Source organism: Pempheris klunzingeri, chromosome 5 (genome assembly GCF_042242105.1).
Source record: "Pempheris klunzingeri isolate RE-2024b chromosome 5, fPemKlu1.hap1, whole genome shotgun sequence".
Lineage (NCBI taxonomy): Eukaryota > Metazoa > Chordata > Actinopteri > Acropomatiformes > Pempheridae > Pempheris > Pempheris klunzingeri.
In genome coordinates this window covers 919,458-940,833 of record NC_092016.1, presented here as the reverse complement: position 1 = coordinate 940,833, position 21,376 = coordinate 919,458, and the positions used below count along the sequence as shown (strand labels likewise).

Here is a 21,376-nt window from a genome sequence, read left to right as displayed (position 1 = left end):
TTTAAACTAACGCTGTAGTGCCCCCGTGTGCTGCTTCAGAGAAGTGACTTTAACTGAGCTTTTCATTATTTTCCTGCTTTTTATTTTCAGCAGGAAGGAGTTTAGTTTCCTGATCGTCAACAAGCAGTAAGACAGAAAACATTCACAGTTTAAGATAAAACCCTAAACACACCTGAGTTTTACTCTCCTTCCTCTGATCATCTCCTCCAGGTGAGTATTTCAGACTCTAAACATTCATCTTTGGACATGACAGCTGCCTCACGATGTGTTTAAGACCCCTAAATGTAGATTTTTCTAATGATCCTGTGCACATTTTACCATGATAATCCAAAAAATTGACAAAGTAATAACGGTGTCAGGCTGTGTTTGCTTTCAACCACCTGTGGAGGAAAGATTCAGGTCCTTTACTAAAGTACTAAAATACTTCATTACAAGAAACAGTCCTGCACTGAAAATGTTCTGGAGTAAAAGTATGTAAATATAATCAGTAAGATTAGTATTAAAAGTGTTATATTCTGAAACTAGTGAAAGAGAATAAAGAACACCACAATATTACAGAAATGTTTGGAAGAAGAACCAAATACTGATAAAAACTGTGATTTCACCTCCCAGAACAATGGACTTCATGTGACTTCCAGTGTTTTAAAGGGTTAGTTTGGATTTGGTGTCTAGATGACTGGCAGGTTGGAGTTAGTTCAGTAGATAACCAGAGACAGCTGTTATAATCCTCTCTTCAAAGCCACCAGACTCCATAGAAAAAAACAGTGATTTTACCTTGCTGCACACGGGAGTTGCTGATCTATTGCTGCCTCGATAGGTTAGTTTGTTTGTGTTGTTGTGTAACTTTGGTGTTTTAAAGGGTTGATTTGGGTTCAACACTATTTGTTTAATATACAATAACACAAACAAACTAATCTATTTAGACAGTGGTAGACCTGTGTGCTGTTGGCTAAAATCCCTGTTTTAGTGAATGTAGTCTGGTGTGTGTGCTGTTTGTGGTTAAACCAAAAGGATCTTCCAGGTCTCTCTCTGTAGGGATCCTTTCCATGATGCTGTCACACACTTAGAATAACACTCTGAGCCTGTCAGTGGATCAAACAAGCTCTTTTAGTGGACCTACTGTGATCAGGTGCAGTTGTCCCAGAGGATCACGTCACAGCCATTGTTCTGCAAGATAAAATGATTGTTTTTGTCAGTGGAGTCTGGCAGCTTTGACCCAATTTAACGGCTGGTAGGTACAAAAAGTTATATTGATCTTTGTTAAACCAGAAAAAGCTATTTAATCACCAGGTTTAACTTAATTAACTGTGACTGAAGACAAGTCAGGACAAAAGTGTTTATTAGTGATTTCTGTGTTACAGCCAGAACTACAATATGAGTTAAAAGTTTCTTGACCAACAGCTTCACCTCTTCATCCTGCATACGACTCACCCCCCCCACATGTAAACTCCATCAGTCCACCTCGTCCCCTAACGCTTCACCGCCAGTTTCCTGGAGCCCAGCTCTGGTAACGTGTCCTCTTCACACAAACACATTATTTCACAGGTTTGGCACAGAAAACGTATTTTTAAAAACACAAATCATCTCAAAGGTTTGTGGATTCGTAGTAAAAACCACATGTGAGGCTACACTGTGAGTTTAAGGCAGCAGTTTGACTTCATCTGAGAAAACCTTCATAGAGTTTCATTATTTTGTCTGTTTTTACAGATGCTTCTCTGAAATCTGACACTTGTATCTATATCTGAAAATTCCTGATTTCTAATAATCGTTTATAATAATAATAATCTATAATTGTCAGTTGAGGTGTGAATGAAAATGGTAGAAAACACGACCACTGCAGAGCCGTGAAATGAGCCCGGCTGCAGCTTCCACAAGTGTAGCCTTCTGGGTAAAGAGACGACCTTCATGGAGTCAAGTTACAGCCATCGGATATACGCATTTTAATTTGTTCATAATAAAACAAGAATAATGAGACGTTTTAGAGAAGAAAACAGCTGCTGCAGCTTCATCATGTGACAGTTTGAATCTTTTTCACTGGTTGTTTCTGAGAGGCGTCGACCTTTTTTATCAGAAAAACATATTTTCCATTATTTTACTTTTGTTCTGATGATTCAACAGGACAGTTTTTGTCTAAATGTTTCTACAGAAGCTGTTTAAAGTGGAAAAAGAGTTGTTTTTTTTTAGTGAAGACGACGCTGAAGAGCCTTAAATCTGCTTCCTCTCTAGTGTCCAGCAGGGGGCGACTCCACTGGCTCCAAACAGGAAGTCTGATTGGATGGAAGTCAATGAGGAAATGAGGAGACTTCTCTCCTGATTTATCAGCTCAGTGAACAGTTTCTGCTCTCAGTCTCTAGTTTACAGTCTTCTTCAGTTCATTTAGTCAGTGATGGTCCATTTAGAGGAAGATACACCAGGAGGAGGAGGGAGGGGCTTTGTGGAACGAATGTAATTTTTGGCTCCAAAAAAACAAGATGGCGACGACCATTAAGCCAAACTCGAGGCTTCACATTGGTGACCTCTGGGTGGTTGTGCCGCATGATGATACACTCCTCACAAAAAGTTAGGGATATTCGACTTTCAGGTGAAATCTATGGAAAATGTAAAAAGTGAATGCTACAGTGATATTATATCATGAAAGTAGGACATTTAAGTAGAAGCATGCACTGGTGATTTATTCATCTTAAACTATTTATTTAAAGAAAATCTACCAACAGTGGTAGGTAAACCACAACAAAACATGTTCAGTGTCTCAATAAATTGGGACGTGGCCAAAGGACGTCCACTCCTCTCCTTTCTGTGACTCTTCCAGTCTCTGTATCACTGTTCCAACCTCCTGATGACACTCTGTGACCCTCTAAGCTCAGTGAACACCTCCGTCTGAGGACTTCCTGTTTGAAGCCTCCAGTGTTGAGGTGCTGCTGATCAACTGTTAGGTGTCGTCTTGGTCTCATGATGTCAGAATGTGAACAGCAGGATGAGGAGGACTGTTTAAATACCAATTCTAACTGAAGCAGGAAATGTATTGGTGGATTCATGGATCAAACCTGTTGTGAATGTTGCTGTGAAGCTTCTTGTTAGAGAACAGCAGCTGGTGCAGAAAGTACTGAGACACTGAACAGTTGGACATGTGCATTCAAAGGTTTAGAGAAGGTCACATTAAGTTCACCTGGAAAGGTTAGAATGCATTTTAGGTTCATCCTGAGATTTCACCTGAAAGCTGAATATCCCTGACTTTTAGTGAGTAGTGTATAAATCGTGACAACAGAAAAGCATCTGTCGTTTCTTGTTACGGTCTAAAGTTTATTTCGTTGTTGGCACAGACTTGTCCGATGAGTAGGAGCCGTTAGCTTGCCAACCCAGGGCAACGAGCCAACAAGTGCATTTGTTTGTAGTTTTCCCCTCCAGCAGCAGTAAGTCTGAGTCCTTGGATTTGTTTTTGTTGGCCAAGTTTTGTATTTGTACACGTTAGCGGCTGTTAATGCCGGATGCTGTCTGCGTGGTAGAGCTGGACTGGAGCACGAGATCCTCTTCCTGTTTTTGGCTGCACAACGGTTGATTGGCTTCCTTTGTGACTTTAATTGAGCCTTAATTTTCCTCAGGAGGTCATAGTGAAAGTGAAGCTTCTGAGGAGGATCTAAAAACAGTTTCACCGTAATGATGAGATGGAGAAAGAAAACTTCCTCTTTAAACAGCTTCCAGGTCAAACTTCACCTGGTGAGTTTATTAGTCGCTAAATTAAAACATGAAATCCCACCGGGCTCGTCAGCGCAGCGTTCAGACTGCGAGCCGGCTTTTCTCCGTCCTTCATGAGGCTTCACATCCCATCAGGAGTGTTTTTCGAAATATTTGCCGGCCTGTGTGATGTTTAGGTCCAGGAGAGGCTCGTGTTTGTGCCCAGTGACTTTGAGGAGATCGATTTAAAGAAAAACCTGTAACAGGATCAGCGAACGAGGAGGAACCAGCAGCTCCTCCCAGCGAAGACATGATGAACCTGAACTACTCACACAGACCGGACAGTCGCTGCGTGTTTATGTGGATCCATAAGGTCTGTACACACACACACACACACACACACACACACACAGTCTGCTTCACAGGTAAACTCTACATCTGACACTGTGCTGTTGCTCCTCCAGCCTCCAGACCTCTGTGCAAACACTCCGTCCTCTGAGGTCAGAGGTCAGTCTACTGTTTGTTGACTATTGTGTCGTCTCTATGGTAACCGGGTCACGGCGGGGTCAGAGGTCAGCTGCTGACGGCTGCTGTCAGTCGACCGTCTGCTCTTGAGAGCCGTCTCCTCTCACCGCCGCCCCCTAGTGGGAAGTCTATGTAAGTGCAGGTTTCTTCTTTAATCCCTGATTGGCTGATCAGCGTCAGGTTCCTGTCCTCTGATTGGCCAGCCAGCAGGGCACCTCTCCACACCTGGAAAAAGGGACAAAGAATCAGCATGTTTGTGCTTTTTGTGGGTTTGAATGACTTTTTTGGCACCAACCATTGATCAATGTTTCTATTTCTGAAAGTGTTGGAACTGGTCCAGTAGATCACCTCAGCCAGCAGCCACCAAACGGGCTGCAATGGCTGCAACGTGATCCTTTGGGACAACTGCACCTGATCACAGTAGGTCCACTAAAAGAGCTTGTTTGATCCACTGACAGGCTCAGAGTGTTATTCTAAGTGTGTGACAGCATCATGGAAAGGATCCCTACAGAGAGAGACCTGGAAGATCCTTTTGGTTTAACCACAAACAGCACACACACCAGACTACATTCACTAAAACACTAATTTTACCTCAGGGGTTGTTGGTCAACTGCTGTATTGACTGGTTAGTCTGTCTGTGCTCTTGTGTGACTTTGGTATTTTAAAGGGTTAGTTTGGATCCAACAGAATATTCATGTGACACACAAGAACACAAACAAACTAACTGATCAAGGCAGCAGTAGACCAGCAACTCCTCTGTGCTGTGAGGTAAAATGACTGTTTTTCTGAATGGAGTCTGGTGGCTTTGAAGGGAGCGATAAAACGGCTGTTTGTGGTTGAAAAAAATTATGAAATTTCCATAAAAGTTATTGAAGAAAAACATAAATTGAAAATAATATAAGGTGTGTGTGTGTGTGTGTGTGTGTGTTTACCTCTCCCTCAGCGTCGGCTGGCTGCTCAGGAAGCTCAGCTGCTGCTCCAGACGACAAACTCTGAAGGCCAGATAGCAGGAGGACAGGACGAGCAGGAAGACACTGAGAGACACCGACAGGTAGAGACACACTGAAGTTACACCAGCAAATAAACCTAGAAACACTATAGACCTCCACTACACACTGACACACTGACTAACTAGCACACACACACACTATAGACCTCCACTACACACTGACACACTGACTAACTAGCACACACACACACTATAGACCTCCACTACACACTGACACACTGACTAACTAGCACACACACACACTATAGACCTCCACTACACACTGACACACTGACTAACTAACACACACACACACTATAGACCTCCACTACACACTGACACACTGACTAACTAACACACACACACACTATAGACCTCCACTACATGGTCACATGTACTCAGCGTCACCCAGCAGGTGGCAGAAAACACCAACAATAAAATACACACATCTCAGGTCAAAACTGTAAAATACTGAAGGCAGTAAACACACCTCAGACTTAATCAAACTACACAACCACGGCTATTTATTAATTATTCCAGATGTTCATTTTCTAAGTGTTTCTTGCTTCCTGGATGTTTTTGGGAAGATACATTCATGTGCATGAGGTGTTTTTCATGGAGTCCCTGAACACAACATTCTGTATATCTTAAACACTCAATATGTTTCTGTGTGTACTCACAGCAGGATGAAGAGTTTCAGCAGCTGGTACTCCATGTGGCCCAGTTCAGGTACTGGTTCTGTCAGCAGGATCTTCTCTGTTTCCAAACTGCTGTCTATACACACACACACAAACAGAAGAAAACACAGGTTAAGCTCCATGTAAAGGGATAACCCTGGTATTTTTTTAATCCTGGTCCCTCTCTGTCCTCATCCTGGTGTCTGAGTGACTGGTAGGTAGTAAAAGTGTTGGAACTGGTCCAGTAGATCACCTCAGCCAGCAGCCACCAAACGTGATCCTTTGGGACAACTGCACCTGATCACAGGTGATCACTAAAAGAGCTTGTTTGATCCACTGACAGGCTCAGAGTGTTATTCTAAGTGTGTGACAGCATCATGGAAAGGATCCCTACAGAGAGAGACCTGGAAGATCCTTTTGGTTTAACCACAAACAGCACACACACCAGACTACATTCACTAAAACAGAGATTTTACTTCACAGGACACAGGGCTTGCTAATCTTACCACTGCCTTGATAGGTTGGGTTGTTTGTATGACTTTGATGTTTTAAAGAGTTAAAGTGGATCTACTTTAACTCTTTAAAACCCCAAAGTCACACAATAACACCAACAAAGTAACCAATAGAGGCAGCAGTAGACCAGCAACTCCTCTATGTTCTGCGAGGTAAAATTACTGGTTTTGTAAATGGAGTCTGGTGGATGTTTTTTGGATATCTCTACAGCAGTGAGTTTTCCTTTTAACTCTCTCAGCTTTTCACAGTTTGTAATCATGTGGATTCCTTCTTTCTGTTGATTGACAGGTGGGGGGGCTTACCGGTGAGCGTGTGCGTGCTGAAGGGCGTGTCTGCGGCGAGACCCGGGGAGGAGTTTCCCAGCAGGTCTGGGAGGGACGAGGAGACGGCGGGAAGCGAGGGCTTCCTCCTCCACTTCAACACCTCTGGAAACTCGTCCTGACCAGAGAGGGAGGAGAAAGGAAAAGATGACAAAAACATTCAACAAGAATAAGAGAAGCCTGGACTGGATCATTCTGTGTGAAAAGATGTTTAAAGGGCAGACTACTCCTTCAATTACCCATAAGCCCCCTCTCTCTGCAGAAACATAATTGAAGCTCTGTCAGGGATCTTCAAATGTGATCTGATGGATTTGGTTGACAAGAGTCTGACAACATTATGGAAAGGATCCCTGGTGGTTTAACTACAAACAGCTGTTATATTGCTCTCTTCACACACACACACACACACACACACCAGACTCCATTGACAAAAACACCAATTTTACTCTGCAGAACACAGCAGTTGCTGGTGTACAGTTAGTTTGTTTGTGTGACTTTGTGCTTTAAAGGGTTAGTTGTGATCCATCACAATATTTACGTGACGCACAACAACACAAACAAAGTAACCAATCAAGGCAGAGGTAGACCAGCAACACCTGTATTGTGCGAGGTAAAATTACTGTTTTTTTTCAGTGGAGTCTGGTGGCTTTGAGGAGAGGGATATAACAGCTGTTTGTGGTTGAAAAATATATGAAATTTCCATTAAAGCATTTATACAATAATTTCTGGTATTGATTTGGTGTCATTTACTCATATTAGAAGCATGTGAAACTGTGTTGTTACCATGGACAGAGAGCTGGGCTCCTCCAGGTACTGCTTCAGACTCAGACTCTTCCCGTTCACCTGGAGACAGAGACACAGTCCGACAGGGGGAATATAAATTATTGATTTCTGTCCGTGTCCGTTTCATCCATACAGACAGGCTTAATCAGGCATTAAAGGGATAGTTTGGATTTTTTTGTTGAGTGGTTGCATGAAGTCAGTGTACTGCACCATATTTAATGTGTTACAATATATTTAGAATAATTTCACTGCTTTACATTGCCGTCAGACGGCCATTTCTAACTTGTAATTGAAGCTTTTCTCTCTTTCTCTTCATGCGTTAAAAAGCCACCAGACTACATTGACAAAAACACTAATTTTACCTCTCAGAACAAGGGAGTTTCTGGTCTAGTTGCTGAGACTTTGATGTTTTAAATGGTGAAGTTTGATCTACACAAATGTCTTAAAACACCAAAGTCGCACAACAACATACCCAAACTAATCAATCAAAGCAGCAGCAGACCAGCAACTCCTGTATTCTGCAAGTTAAAATCACTGATTTTGTCAATGGAGTCTGGTGGCTCTGAAGAGAGTGACATAGCAGCTTCTATTCCCCGTCAGAAAAGGCTGTCTGATGCCATGTAAAGTGGTTTACACCTAAAGCCGACCTCCATCTGCTGTAGGTGATACACTGACGATGGAGAAGGAGCTCAGACAACCTCACTTCAAATACTTATTACTGAACACGTTCATCTGTTCATGGATAAAGCGTCGGACATGTCATCCACAGACCTGCAGGTGGGTGCAGATCCTCCTGAGGACGTCGTAGACGCTGTCTCTGGACAGCAGCGACACGAACACGTACTGCAGAGACACAGACCAGGTTACAGACCAGGTGAAGAGGAAACACTGAAAACACTGAGCAGATCTGCTCGTCAGATGGTTGAATACCTCAAAAGTGTACTTGGAGTATTTGAGTGCAAAGTTACTTTCTCGCAATGCAAGCTACTATAGCGAGGAACCACATCAGGATCAATCACATCAATAATGATATTTTTTCTATTGGTTAATGAATCCATTCATTTCTGACAGAGCAGGTAATTATGATAAATGAATTTCATCACAAGGAATCATTAATAAAAGTAACATCTGAGACCTCACAGATCCTGTTGGTTTTTGTTTGACTGACTGTGAAAAATGTATTAAATGGCATTTTATATGGAAATAAAATGTCTTTGAAAGCCTCTGTGTTTTTACCCATGATCCTCTCTGTCCACATCCTGGTGTGTGAGTGACTGGTAGGTAGTAAAAGTGTTGGAACTGGTCCAGTAGATCACCTCAGCCAGCAGACACCAAACGGGCTGCAATGGCTGCAACGTGATCCTTTGGGACAACTGCACCTGATCACAGTAGGTCCACTAAAAGAGCTTGTTTGATCCACTGACAGGCTCAGAGTGTTATTCTAAGTGTGTGACAGCATCATGGAAAGGATCCCTACAGAGAGAGACCTGGAAGATCCTTTTGGTTTAACCACAAACAGCACACACACCAGACTACATTCACTAAAACAGGGATTTTAGAGAACAGGACACAGGAGCTGCTGTGTCGACTGATTAGTTTGTTTCTGTTATTGTATATTAAACAAATATTGTATTGATCCAAAACTAACCCTTTAAAACACAAAGGCAACACAACAACACAAACAAACTAACTGATGGAGGCAGCAGCAGACCAGCAACCCCTGTGTTCTGTGAGGTAAAAAGACTGTTTTTGTGAATGTAGTCTGGTGGCTTTGAAGAGAGAGATATAACGACTGCTTCTGGTGATCTACTGGACCAGTTCCAACACTTTTTGTACCTACCAGTCATTCAGACACCAGGATGTGTACAAACAGGGCCCAGGGTTAAAAAATAATGAAGTTCTGCTTTACAAATGTCTTTAAAAGCTTTAAATTTACTCCATTAAACCCAAAAACTGGACAAACTGATCTCCACCGACAAACTTCACATTTAATTTCACAGCCTAACAGGATCTTGTTGTCTTCAAATATGAATATTAATCAAAGTAAAGCAGGTGGTGGAACATTTGTCTTCAAATACAATAAAAAGTAGAATAATGAGGTATCCCAGAGTACCTTCTGTCCGGTATCCATGGTGATAGCCAGGCCATTCGGCACCAGGCCGGCCGTCTTGTGCTTCTTCACCAGCCGGACCGACACCACGGGTATACAGACCTGCAGGTTCAGCAGAGAAACCTCATGAAATAACGCAGACCCGAGGGACTAGAGGGACCACAGGGACCAGAGGGACCACAGGGACTAGAGGGACCAGAGGGACTACAAGGACCAGAGGGACTAGAGGGACCACAGGGACCAGAGGGACCACAGGGACTAGAGGGACTACAAGGACCACAGGGACTAGAGGGACCACAGGGACTAGAGGGACCAGAGGGACTACAAGGACCACAGGGACTAGAGGGACCAGAGGGACTACAAGGACCACAGGGACTAGAGGGACCACAGGGACCAGAGGGACCAGAGGGACTAGAGGGACTACAAGGACCACAGGGACTAGAGGGACCACAGGGACTAGAGGACCAGGTGCTCAGGTCGCTCACCTTGATGTCTTTCCCGAACAGGTTGGCGTAGAAACACAACCAGTTCCTGGAGATGTAGAGTCGTCCCTGCAGCAGGATGTCTCTGAGCAGAGCACACGAGTAAACTACAGAAGAAGAAGTCAGAGGGTTTAAGTACAGATTCACAGTACTTGTACCTGACTTGAGTACTTTTATCTTTCTATCTTTCTCTTTCTACTTGTACTTTACTGCTCTACATTACTTCCATTATCAGTAACCCTACAGGAGGAACATTTACTATGCAGTACTTCTACTGCTAACAGAGTACTGCTAACAGAGTACTTCTATTGCTAACAGAGTACTGCTACTGCTAACAGAGTACTGCTAACAGAGTACTTCTATTGCTAACAGAGTACTGCTACTGCTAACAGAGTACTTCTATTGCTAACAGAGTACTGCTAACAGAGTACTGCTACTGCTAACATAGTACTGCTAACAGAGTACTTCTACTGCTAACAGAGTACTGCTACTGGATGGTATTAGTACATGCAGTATTTTTACAGTGTGTTTTCATCTGGAAAAACAATATCATAAAAACTGATTTCTTTCAGCAGCACAGACAGCAGGGGAGGGGAGGACAGGTGAGGGGAGGGAAGGACAGGTGAGGTGAGGTGAGGTGAGGTGAGGGGAGGACAGGTGAGGGGAGGACAGGTGAGGTGAGGGAAGGACAGGTGAGGTAAGGTGAGGGGAGGACAGGTGAGGTGAGGGAAGGACAGGTGAGGTGAGGTGAGGTGAGGTGAGGTGAGGTGAGGTGAGGTGAGGTGAGGTGAGGTGAGGGGAGGACAGGTGAGGTGAGGTGAGGGGAGGACAGGTGAGGGGAGGACAGGTGAGGTGAGGGAAGGACAGGTGAGGTGAGGTGAGGTGAGGTGAGGTGAGGTGAGGTGAGGTGAGGTGAGGTGAGGTGAGGTGAGGTGAGGGGAGGACAGGTGAGGTGAGGTGAGGTGAGGTGAGGTGAGGTGAGGTGAGGTGAGGTGAGGTGAGGTGAGGTGAGGTGAGGGGAGGACAGGTGAGGTGAGGTGAGGGGAGGACAGGTGAGGGGAGGACAGGTGAGGTGAGGGAAGGACAGGTGAGGTGAGGTGAGGTGAGGTGAGGTGAGGTGAGGTGAGGTGAGGTGAGGTGAGGTGAGGTGAGGTGAGGTGAGGTGAGGGGAGGACAGGTGAGGTGAGGTGAGGGGAGGACAGGTGAGGGGAGGACAGGTGAGGTGAGGTGAGGTGAGGTGAGGTGAGGTGAGGTGAGGGAAGGACAGGTGAGGTGAGGTGAGGTGAGGGGAGGACAGGTGAGGTGAGGTGAGGGGAGGACAGGTGAGGTGAGGGGAGGACAGGTGAGGGGAGGGGAGGACAGGTGAGGTGAGGTGAGGTGAGGGGAGGACAGGTGAGGTGAGGTGAGGTGAGGTGAGGTGAGGTGAGGGGAGGACAGGTGAGGTGAGGTGAGGACAGGTGAGGTGAGGTGAGGGGAGGACAGGTGGGGGGAGACACCTGTGCTGTCAGGTGTGTACCTTTCATCAGAATCTCCTCTTTGGGGACAGTCTGGAACAGTTTGTGGTACTGAGAGTTGTACTTGCTGACAGTCTGTGGAGGCAGGAAGAGGAACAATTAACCATCAGGTAAAATTAGTGTTTTTGTCAATGGAGTCTGGTGTGAAGAGAGACGACATAACAGCTGTTTCTGGTTGAGAGAAAATTAAAATCAACAGAATAACTGATTTGAAGATAATAACGAAGAACTCAGAGTCTCGTTCTCTCACCACCAGTAATATATTCCTCATACATTAAATTATATTATATGTAAATAATAATCTTCCGTGGTCAAGACCTGAACCTGGAGTTATGACGTACAGACTGGTAGGTAGTAAAAGTGTTGGAACTGGTCCAGTAGATCACCTCAGCCAGCAGCCACCAAACAGGCTGCAATGGCTGCAACGTGATCCTTTGGGACAACTGCACCTGATCACAGTAGGTCCACTAAAAGAGCTTGTTTGATCCACTGACACACACACCAGACTACATTCACAAAAACAGGGATTTTAGCTCTCAGAACACAGGAGCTGCTGGTCTGCTGCTGCCTTAATTAGTTAGTTTGTTTGTGTTACACAAACATTGTGTTGGATTCAAACTACCCCTTAAAAGCACCAAAGTCACACAATAACACTAACAAACTAATTAATAGAATCAACAGTAGACCAGCAACTACTGTGTTCTACAAGGTAAAATTGCTATTTTTGTAAATGGAGTCTGGTGGAAGTGGTTTCGATATCTCTTCAGTAATTAAGTGCAGATTAAAGCAGTCTGCAAAATATGTCGTCAGTTGGTGTCAACTGAGAGGGAAACACACCCTAACCTACTTTATGTTCTAAACTGCTCCAAAGTTTTACTAATTAACTCTCTGGTTTCTTCAGGCTGCAGTCGTTACATCAATTCTCTCAAAGGGTGAACTCAACCAGGAGCGTCTGTGTACGCAGTGAAAACCATCTAAACCACTACTTTCTGGAATATTCTGCCTCAGTATTGTTTTGGTTGCTGACATGTGGGTCAGAAGTTACATCACCTGTGTGTCTTTATTCTCTGTGAGACGGTGACTTCCTGCCTTCCTGTTCCTGTCTGAAACAACAAAGACTAGAACAACAGCAGCAGCTCGACGCCTGCTCCGCCTGCTCCGCCTGCAGCGTCTGAGGCCGGTCTGAACATTTGGGTCAAACTACAAACTTTGACACCAAAGACGTTTTGTCACTGACATGATTTACCTTCATCAACTCGACTCTTATTATTCGGGAGCTTTTTCTTTAGGAGAGAGATGCACCCTGCAAACACATGACCTCTAGTTAAAACCTGCAATGTAAGCACTAAAAGAGCTTGTTTGATCCACTGACAGGCTCAGAGTGTTATTCTAAGTGTGTGACAGCATCATGGAAAGGATCCCTACAGAGAGAGACCTGGAAGATCCTTTTGGTTTAACCACAAACAGCCGTTATATCGCTCTCTGCACACACACCAGACTCCATTCACTAAAATGGCAATTTTACCTACAGGACACTAAAGTTACTTGTCTTGTGCTGCTTAGTTTGTTTGCACTATTGTGTGATGGTGGTGTTTTAAAGGGCTGATTCAGATCCAACACATCATTTGTGAAAAATAGAATAACACAAACAAACTACCTGATGGAGGCAGCAGCAGAGCAGCAGCTCCTGTGTCCTGTTCTCTAAAATCCCTGTTTTAGTGAATGTAGTCTGGTGTGTGTGCTGTTTGTGGTTAAACCAAAAGGATCTTCCAGGTCTCTCTCTGTAGGGATCCTTTCCATGATGCTGTCACACACTTAGAATAACACTCTGAGGTGATCTACTGGACCAGTTCCAACACTTTTACTACCTACCAGTCACTCACACACCAGGATGTGGACACAGAGGGGTAAAAACACTGGAGTTATCCTTTAAAGCAAAATGTGTCAAACCAAAAGCTGCAGTAACTCCTATCTGCCACTTTATATCTGCTAATTAGTTCATATGTTTGTGTTTGAACTGTTAATATCTGATGGAGGGCTGTAACACACACACACACACACACACACACACACACACACACTCACACCCCTGACCGTGTTCCCATGGAGACGAGACAGACACCGGAAACTTCTACAGAGACTTAAAAAAAGATTTGAAAGGGCTCCTGCTGGCCTGCCGTCAACTCTGGACCTCTGACAACAGAGCAGTGTGTGTGTGTGTGTGTGTGTGTGTGTGTGTGTGTGAGTGTGTGTGTGTGTGTGTGTGTGTGTGTGTGTGTGTGTGAGTGTGTGTGAGTGTGTGTCTGTGTGTGTGTGTGGTGCTCTCAGGCCTCAGCACCGGTGTTGACATGTGGTCATTTTTCAGCCAGTTCGCTGTGTTTTCTGTGAGTGTTTGTGTTTGAAGGACTCACTGATCCTCTGTAGCACTTCTTCACGTCCTCGTAGGACAGGTCGTCGATCAGCTGCAGCCTGCGGGGACACATCAGATCACGTGATCAGATCACATCAGATCACATCAGATCACATTAGATCACGTCATGTCACGTAAAGTCCCGTCACTTCCTAATGCTGACAAATAACATAAAATAAAATAAAATAATAATAAAAAAGTGCTGGATGTCAAGAATAAGACTTGGTTCTAAGTTTTTAAGGACTCATATCATGAAAAACATAATTTGCTAACACAAAGCACTGGATCTCTTTTGTGTGTGACAGCATCATGGAAAGGATCCCTACAGAGAGAGACCTGGAAGATCCTTTTGGTTTAACCACAAACAGCACACACACCAGACTACATTCACTAAAACAGGGATTTAACCTCACAGAACACAGGAGCTGCTGCCTCGACTGGTTTGTTTGTTTGTGCTATTGTGTGACTTTGGTGTTGTAAAGGGTTCATTTGGGTCCAACACAATATTTGTGAAACACACAATAACAACAACAGACTAACTGATGGAGGCGGCGGTAGACCAGCAGCTCCTATATTCTGTGAGGTAAAATCACTGTTTTTGTCAATGGAGTCTGGTGGCTTCGTACAGAGCAAAACAACAGGTGTTTCTGTTTAAAGGATAACACCGGTATTGTTAAACTTTGCCCTATTTGTATATTTTCTGCTGTCTGAATGATTGGTAGACACAAAAGCTTTGGAATTGGTCCAGTAGATCACCTCAGTCTGCAAATCTGCATTGGCTGCAGCTCGTATTTTCCAGTATAAAGTTCTGATGACTTTATCAACAGTTGTGTAAAACTCGTTTGAAAGTCTGCAGGAAGTCTAGTAGCAGTTGCAGACGTGCAGCAGCACAACTGATGATCACAGAAAATCTAAAATCATCTCCGTTTAAAGCTACAATCAGGGTTTGATCTCAGGCAGAGATTAGATTAAAGATTAAACTTGTTAGGTTACAGTTTTTGCTAGAGTGACGAGGAAACCTGATGGAAGCCCATGAGAACAAGCATCAGACACCATTGACCTGAAAATGGCTAGAGGTCAACAGACAGAAACAGGCGCCGCGGATGTCTGATAGTCTGTCGGTTTCCTCGTGTTATCAGGAGCACGAGGTGGCGAGGATGTAAATGTGACCGCAGATAACGGAGACACTGAGCAGTCAGCGCAGATAAAAACTTCAGACACGAAGCTGTGACGGCAGTTTTTAGATGTTCACAGATGATTCAGCAGGTACGAAGCAGCTGGGAGCAACTTTTTAACTCCAGCTGTCTCCACGAGACCTTTACGAGTTTGTCTCAGTTTATTTTTCCAGCACGATGAGATGTTCATCTTCTGTTTGACTGCTTCGTTATTAAAGGATAACCAGTTTTAACATCTTCTGGTGTCTAGGTGACTGGTAGGTGTAAAAGTTTTGGAATGGGTCCCGTAGATCACCTCAGCCAGCAGCCAAGAAACCAGAAAATAACCATTATATTGCTCCCTTCAAAGCCACCAAACTCCATTGACAAAAACAGTAATTTTACCTCGCAGAATACAGGAGTTCCTGATCTACCGGAATCTATAACAGTTAGTTTGTTTGTGTTATTTTGTGTTACACAAATATTCTGTTGGATCCAAACCAACTCTCTACGACACCAACGTCACACAATAACACAAACACACTGACTGATGGAGGCAGCAGCAGAGCAGCAGCTCCTGTGTCCTGTTCTCTAAAATCCCTGTTTTAGTGAATGTAGTCTGGAGTGTGTGCAGAGAGCGATATAACGGCTGTTTGTGGTTCTTCCAGGTCTCTCACTTTTTTATGAATGTTTTATAAACACCAGAATATCCTTTAACCAGTCAACACTGCAGGCATTTCCTCTTTCCATTATTCTAATAAAAACTTTTTTTTTGCAGTTTTTTCTTGGTCTAAATTAAATTTGAATATGTTCAAGAAAAAAGTGCAATCTGCCTTTAAAATACAACCATTAGTCTTATTTCTTAATTATAGAAAGTGATTAGGGCCTCGTTTATGAACCTCCAGACAGAACACAAAGAATCTGACCTGAATTCGGCATCAATCAAACCCTTTAACAGGATCAAACGATCAAACGATCAAACGATCAAACAAACAAACAATCAAACGATCAAACGTGATGGTAAATATGACCAAAATCTTTGTTTTTAGAACGTTGAATTATTATTATTATTATTATTCCCTAAAACGGAAAAAGAAAAGCTGTACAGGTGGGATGTTTCTCTACCTGTCCTGCTTCTCTTCATCCACGTTTTCACATTTGACCGACGTCATTTAAAAAAAATAAGAGCAAACACAAAAATCATCTGTGTCCTTTAATCCTCTGGTGAAAAGTTCAGAGCAGACAGAAGGTGTGTTTAGTCTGCACACACACACACACACACACACACACACACACACACACACACACACCATGTAAATGGAGTCATGTCATGACAAGAGGAGGCAAATCATCATGAAGCTCATGCAAAAAAGAAAACCACTGACAAACACTCAACACATGAGGATTAACAGCAGTTCAACCATCATTATAATCATTAGCATCATTATTATTATCATTATTATCATTATTATCATTATTATAATCATTATTATCATTATTATTATCATTATCATCATTATTATTATCATTATCATCATTATTATTATAATCATTATTATGTAAACAGGTTTTAGCTTCTTTAAATCGGCCTCCAGGACTTCTTAGATTCTTTTAACTCTGTAACATGATGATTGATGATGATGATTTAGTTTTTATTTATTCTATTTATCTTCTTTTTACTCTTTTAATAGTTTTTCCTTCCTCTGTGCTCTTGTCCTTTGGTCGTATTCTCACTTTAACCGTCATGTTTGGTTTCACTTTGTGCTGTAAAGCCGTCTGTAGTGTTGTTTAGCAATAAAGTAAACAGCGACTATAAAACTTAATTTTATTGCACTGATTCCAGTTTTTATTCTCTTCATTCTTCTTCTGTGGCTCATTTCTTACATTCATCCTTTTATTTCTGAGTTTTTAATGTGTTTCTATGTTATTGTTTATCATTAATAGAAAGGTGACCTGGGAATGAAGGAAAGATTCCCATCAGCCACTGGTGTCAGTGGAGAGTTCAGTGTGTGAAAGGAGTGATTGTCCACAACACACACACACACACACACACACAGATAAAAGAACTAATTATGCAAACGGCCTGAATGGAGAAAGTGGAGCGGAGAAAGAAGCTGCTCACACAGACGGATCCAAACGCTGTTGTTTACACTCTGAACTCTCTCTGAACGTTTTCACAGATCTCCCTAAAAGCTGTGGTGGGTCATGTGGTCAGCAAACATCTCGGCAGGACCGCCCCCCCCCCGGCAGAGATTCACATTTTATTAAACCCCACGTTTTGGTGCAGCTTATGGCTCGAAATTTTAATAAAATTTCAGCTTGTGATTTTCCCTCCATGGGGAAGTTTTCAGTGTGCTGCACAGGCATAAAGTTTGAGGTAGAGGGTGACTCTGGTGTTCTTCGTTTTTTTTTTTAAACTTACTTTGGTGTCTAAATGAAAAGTGTTGATAACTTTTTAAAAAGTCGTTATATTGCTCTCTGCACACACACCAGACTCCATTCACAAAAACAGTGATTTTACCTCGTGGAACGCAGGAGCTGCTGGTCTGCTGCTGCCTTAATTAGTTAGTTTGTTTGTGTTACACAAACACTGTCTTGGATTCAAACTAACCCTTTAAAGCCCCAAAGTCACACAATAACACCAACAAACTAATCGATAGAATCAACAGTAGAGCAGCAACTACTGTGTTCTACAAGGTAAAATTACTATTTTTGTAAATGGAGTCTGGTGGAAGTGGTTTGGATATTCAGCTCCCAGAACACAGGAGCTGCTGTTCTGCTGCTGCCTCCATCAGTTAATTAGTTTGCTTTATTGTGCAACTGGTGTTTTAAAAAACTAGTAAGTAAAATGACTGTTTTTGTCAATGGAGTCTGGTGGTTTATCGCCTCCCTGTGGAGACCCAGAACCTGCTGGAAGGATTAAATATCTAATCTGGCCTGGGAACGCCTGGATGAACGGATGAACGGTTCTAATTAAAGCAAACTGAAAACACCTGATCACAGTCTGAGATTTAGATTTTTGATTTTTAATGAAATCGATCACGTTTTCACTTTGTCATCACAGGTTGTTGGATGCAGATTATTGGACGTGTAGGTGCTGCTGGAGAGGTGAGCTTCCTCCGTCAGTGTGGCAGCAGTGACTCCACTTAGCATCAACATTAACCACAGAAAACATGGTGAAATATCCCTTTAACTTCAGTGAGGGAAATAAAACCACCGATAAATGTCGCCATGTTTTACCTTCAAGGTGTGTGTGTGTGTGTGTGTGTGTGTGTGTGTGTGTGTGTGTGTGTGTATGTGTGTGTGTGTGTGTGTGTGTGTGTGTGTGTGTGTGTGTGTGTTCAAGGGAACATTAGCTCCCAGAACTGAATTAAGGCTTTACACACACACACCTCCTTCCCATCAGCCTCTCTGTCTCTGCTGCCTGGAAACGTGAGTTGACTGCACGTGCTGCAGGCAAACACACACACACACACACACACACACACACACACACACACACACACACACACACACACACACACACACACACACACACACACACCGATTCTGCAGCTTGTTTTGTACGTGACAGGAATAACTGAGCGGTGAGAGACACACTGAGGCTTTTCCCTCTCTGTGTATTGTCTGTTCTGCACGTCTCCTCAGCTTTCATCTCACGCCAAACACCCCGACACACACACACTCACACACACACACACACACTCACACACACACACACACACACACACACACACACACACACACACACACACACACACTCTTTGTCAGGACTAATGAGGGAGTTGGTTGATTAGAAAGAAGAAGGATCCTGGAGCTGAATCATCCACATGACGTCTGTACCATCTGCTGTAACTGAGTCTCAGCAGCTTCCTGAAGCACTGAACCAACAGGTCACCTGTCTGTCTGTCTGTCTGTCTGTCCGTCTGTCCGTCCGTCTGTCTGTCTGTCCGTCCACTACATCTGGACTCAGCTGTGAGCCTCGTCCACATCTGTTTCCTCAGATCAAACCTGCTTCTGTTTCCGCTGACGTTACTGTGAAGTATCAAACAACACGAAGACCCAGGAAGTGTTCCTGTGCTGGTGAAGAGGACAGGTGCACGCAGGTGTTCAGGAAACAGCAGGAAGTTAATGCTGCTTATCTCACCACTGTGGTCGGCAGAGACCCACAGATCAACATCACCTCAGTGAAATCCAAACACACTGACATGAGCACCTGGTTTTAGATCCAGTGAGACTTCCTCAGGAGATCCCCAATGAATAAACGTCCATATTTCCTCTCTTGTAGCTGCAGAACTTGCTTGAGAATCGTCCTGTTTTTAAGTTTTCTTCAGTGTCGCTCTAATTCAGCGACGGCTGTCTGAACGTCTGCGTGCACACGACAAACAGGAGCTGCCGTCGGCTAATTCAGCTCAGGTGGGAGCACCTGGCTGACTTTACTTCCTGTTTGTAGTTCCCAAACATAGAGCATCATTAACTCCCAAAACAACAGTAAGATAAGGAGTAATAATAGGAGTCTAATAATCCAATAATCTACATTAATCCAGCCTGTAAAACTGATATTTCCTCACAAACATACATCACTTCGAAGATTAATCAGCGTTAAAGCTGGAACCACGTGAGATAAACACACGTTCTTCATGTTAAACAGCTGTTCACGTTCTTTAGACGCTCGGAGGAATAAAACACGACTCTTTCTGAGCTCCTGAACGCATCAGATGTGTCCCCCCACCTCTGGACACATGTGAGGAGCACCTGAACGCAGCACGTCTTACCTGAAGGGCAGGGGGCAGTGTCCGTCCTCCTCCCTGGGGGGCTCCACCTCATGGGCGGCGGGGACGCTGACATCATCACTCTGCTCCAGATTCTCTGACATCATCATTACGGGCCTGGAGAGATCAGGAGGGCAGAGACACGGAGTTAGACTGGGAACAGATTTCATGTTTTAAAGGAGTGTTTCACTTCTGTTTGGGCAGGAAGCTCCACGGGAACACTTTAAATGTGTTAGTGACGAAGTGATGAGGAGGATACGGAGAGGGGGGGGGGGGCAGCGTCTGATAATGAGCTCTAAAATTAGAAGTGGCCAAGTGGAGAAGAAGTAAACATGAGACACGATGGCCAGCAAACACCTGCATTCCTCTGGGGACCCTGAAAAACCCTCTGGAGGAACCTAATGAACCTTTAGAGGTGCTGGGTGAAGGAATCTGTATTGATCTCTTTGATTTGCCAAAGTGTAAACGGATTATTATGGGAACAAACAAATGGCGTCCTTGTTGCCTCTAACTGAGGACTGATCTGACCCCCCCAGGAAGGTCTCCAGGCTCTGAGGCCAGTCTGACATCATGGAAAGGATCCCTACAGAGAAAGGATCCCTACAGAGAAAGGATCCCTACAGAGAGAGACCTGGAAGATCCTTTTGGTTTAACCACAAACAGCACACACACCAGACTCCATTCACTAAAACAGGGATTTTAGAGAACAGGACACAGGAGCTGCTCTCCTAAAAGGGGGGGGGGGCACACACCACCTGACACAGGTACAGGAAGTCACCCTTCAGAGGGCTTTAACGAGGGACGGCTCTGATTGGTCGGAGCTGCAGATCACTCACAGACCCCCCCCCCTCTCTCAGATCGACCACGAGTGAGAACACGTGCCGAACACCCCAGCGAGGATATCCTCCCTGCCGTTACCATGGCAACAGCATGAAAAGAGGCTCCTCGGATCAATGTCTCCCTCCTCGTCTCCATGACGGCTGAATCCAGAGCAGAAAAATGCAGTTTTAGCTGTGAAATGTCCTCCGTGGTTCGTTCCATCAGCGGATCAGCACTCACTCTTCTCAGTGGACTAAAATCTGCTCCACATGCTGTTTTCTGATATCTGAGGCTGCATGTGAACATTAAAAACAGACAGAACTCCGTCTGAGGTGTCAACATGTCAAACCACACTAAGACCTCCTGTTCACTCACACTTCACCGTTAAAGAGGCTGGAATTACATAATTCAAGCTCGTTAGGAAACGCAGCAGTTTTATTAAAGGGTAACTCTGGTGTTTTTAAACCTGGGTCAGATTTAACAAACTAACTGTCTCAAAGAGCAGAAGAGAACGATAGCTTTATGGAATCGCTCTTATCGAAGCAACCAGACTCCATTGACAGAATCAGTCATTTTACCTCCCAGGACACAGGAGCTGCTGCTCTGCTGCTGCCTCCGTCAGTTAGTTTGCTTGTGT

General features: G+C 43.9%; 1 protein-coding gene across 1 annotated transcript; it reads right to left on the bottom strand.

The window, feature by feature from the left end:
- Positions 1–5,125: 5,125 nt before the first annotated feature.
- On the bottom strand, positions 5,126–20,024 carry LOC139201983 (GRAM domain-containing protein 2A). The gene is made up of 10 exons (XM_070831441.1): positions 19,924–20,024; positions 13,996–14,053; positions 11,587–11,659; positions 10,074–10,177; positions 9,592–9,690; positions 8,250–8,321; positions 7,479–7,538; positions 6,662–6,813; positions 5,866–5,955; positions 5,126–5,231 (listed from the first exon to the last, which is right to left on the bottom strand). Exons 1-10 carry the CDS (start codon positions 20,022–20,024, stop codon positions 5,126–5,128), a joined length of 915 nt encoding a protein of 304 aa, XP_070687542.1.
- Between the last annotated feature and the right edge of the window lie 1,352 nt (positions 20,025–21,376).

Coding starts and splice junctions, on each gene's coding strand:
- LOC139201983 (XM_070831441.1), bottom strand. CDS start 20,024: ATGTCAGAGAATCTGGAGCAGAGTGATGATGTCAGCGTCCCCGCCGCC. Junction 8,322..9,591: donor CCATGGATACCGGACAGAAG/GTACTCTGGGAT, acceptor GTGTCTCTGCAG/TACGTGTTCGTGTCGCTGCT. Junction 5,232..5,865: donor CTGAAACTCTTCATCCTGCT/GTGAGTACACAC, acceptor GGTGTCTCTCAG/TGTCTTCCTGCTCGTCCTGT.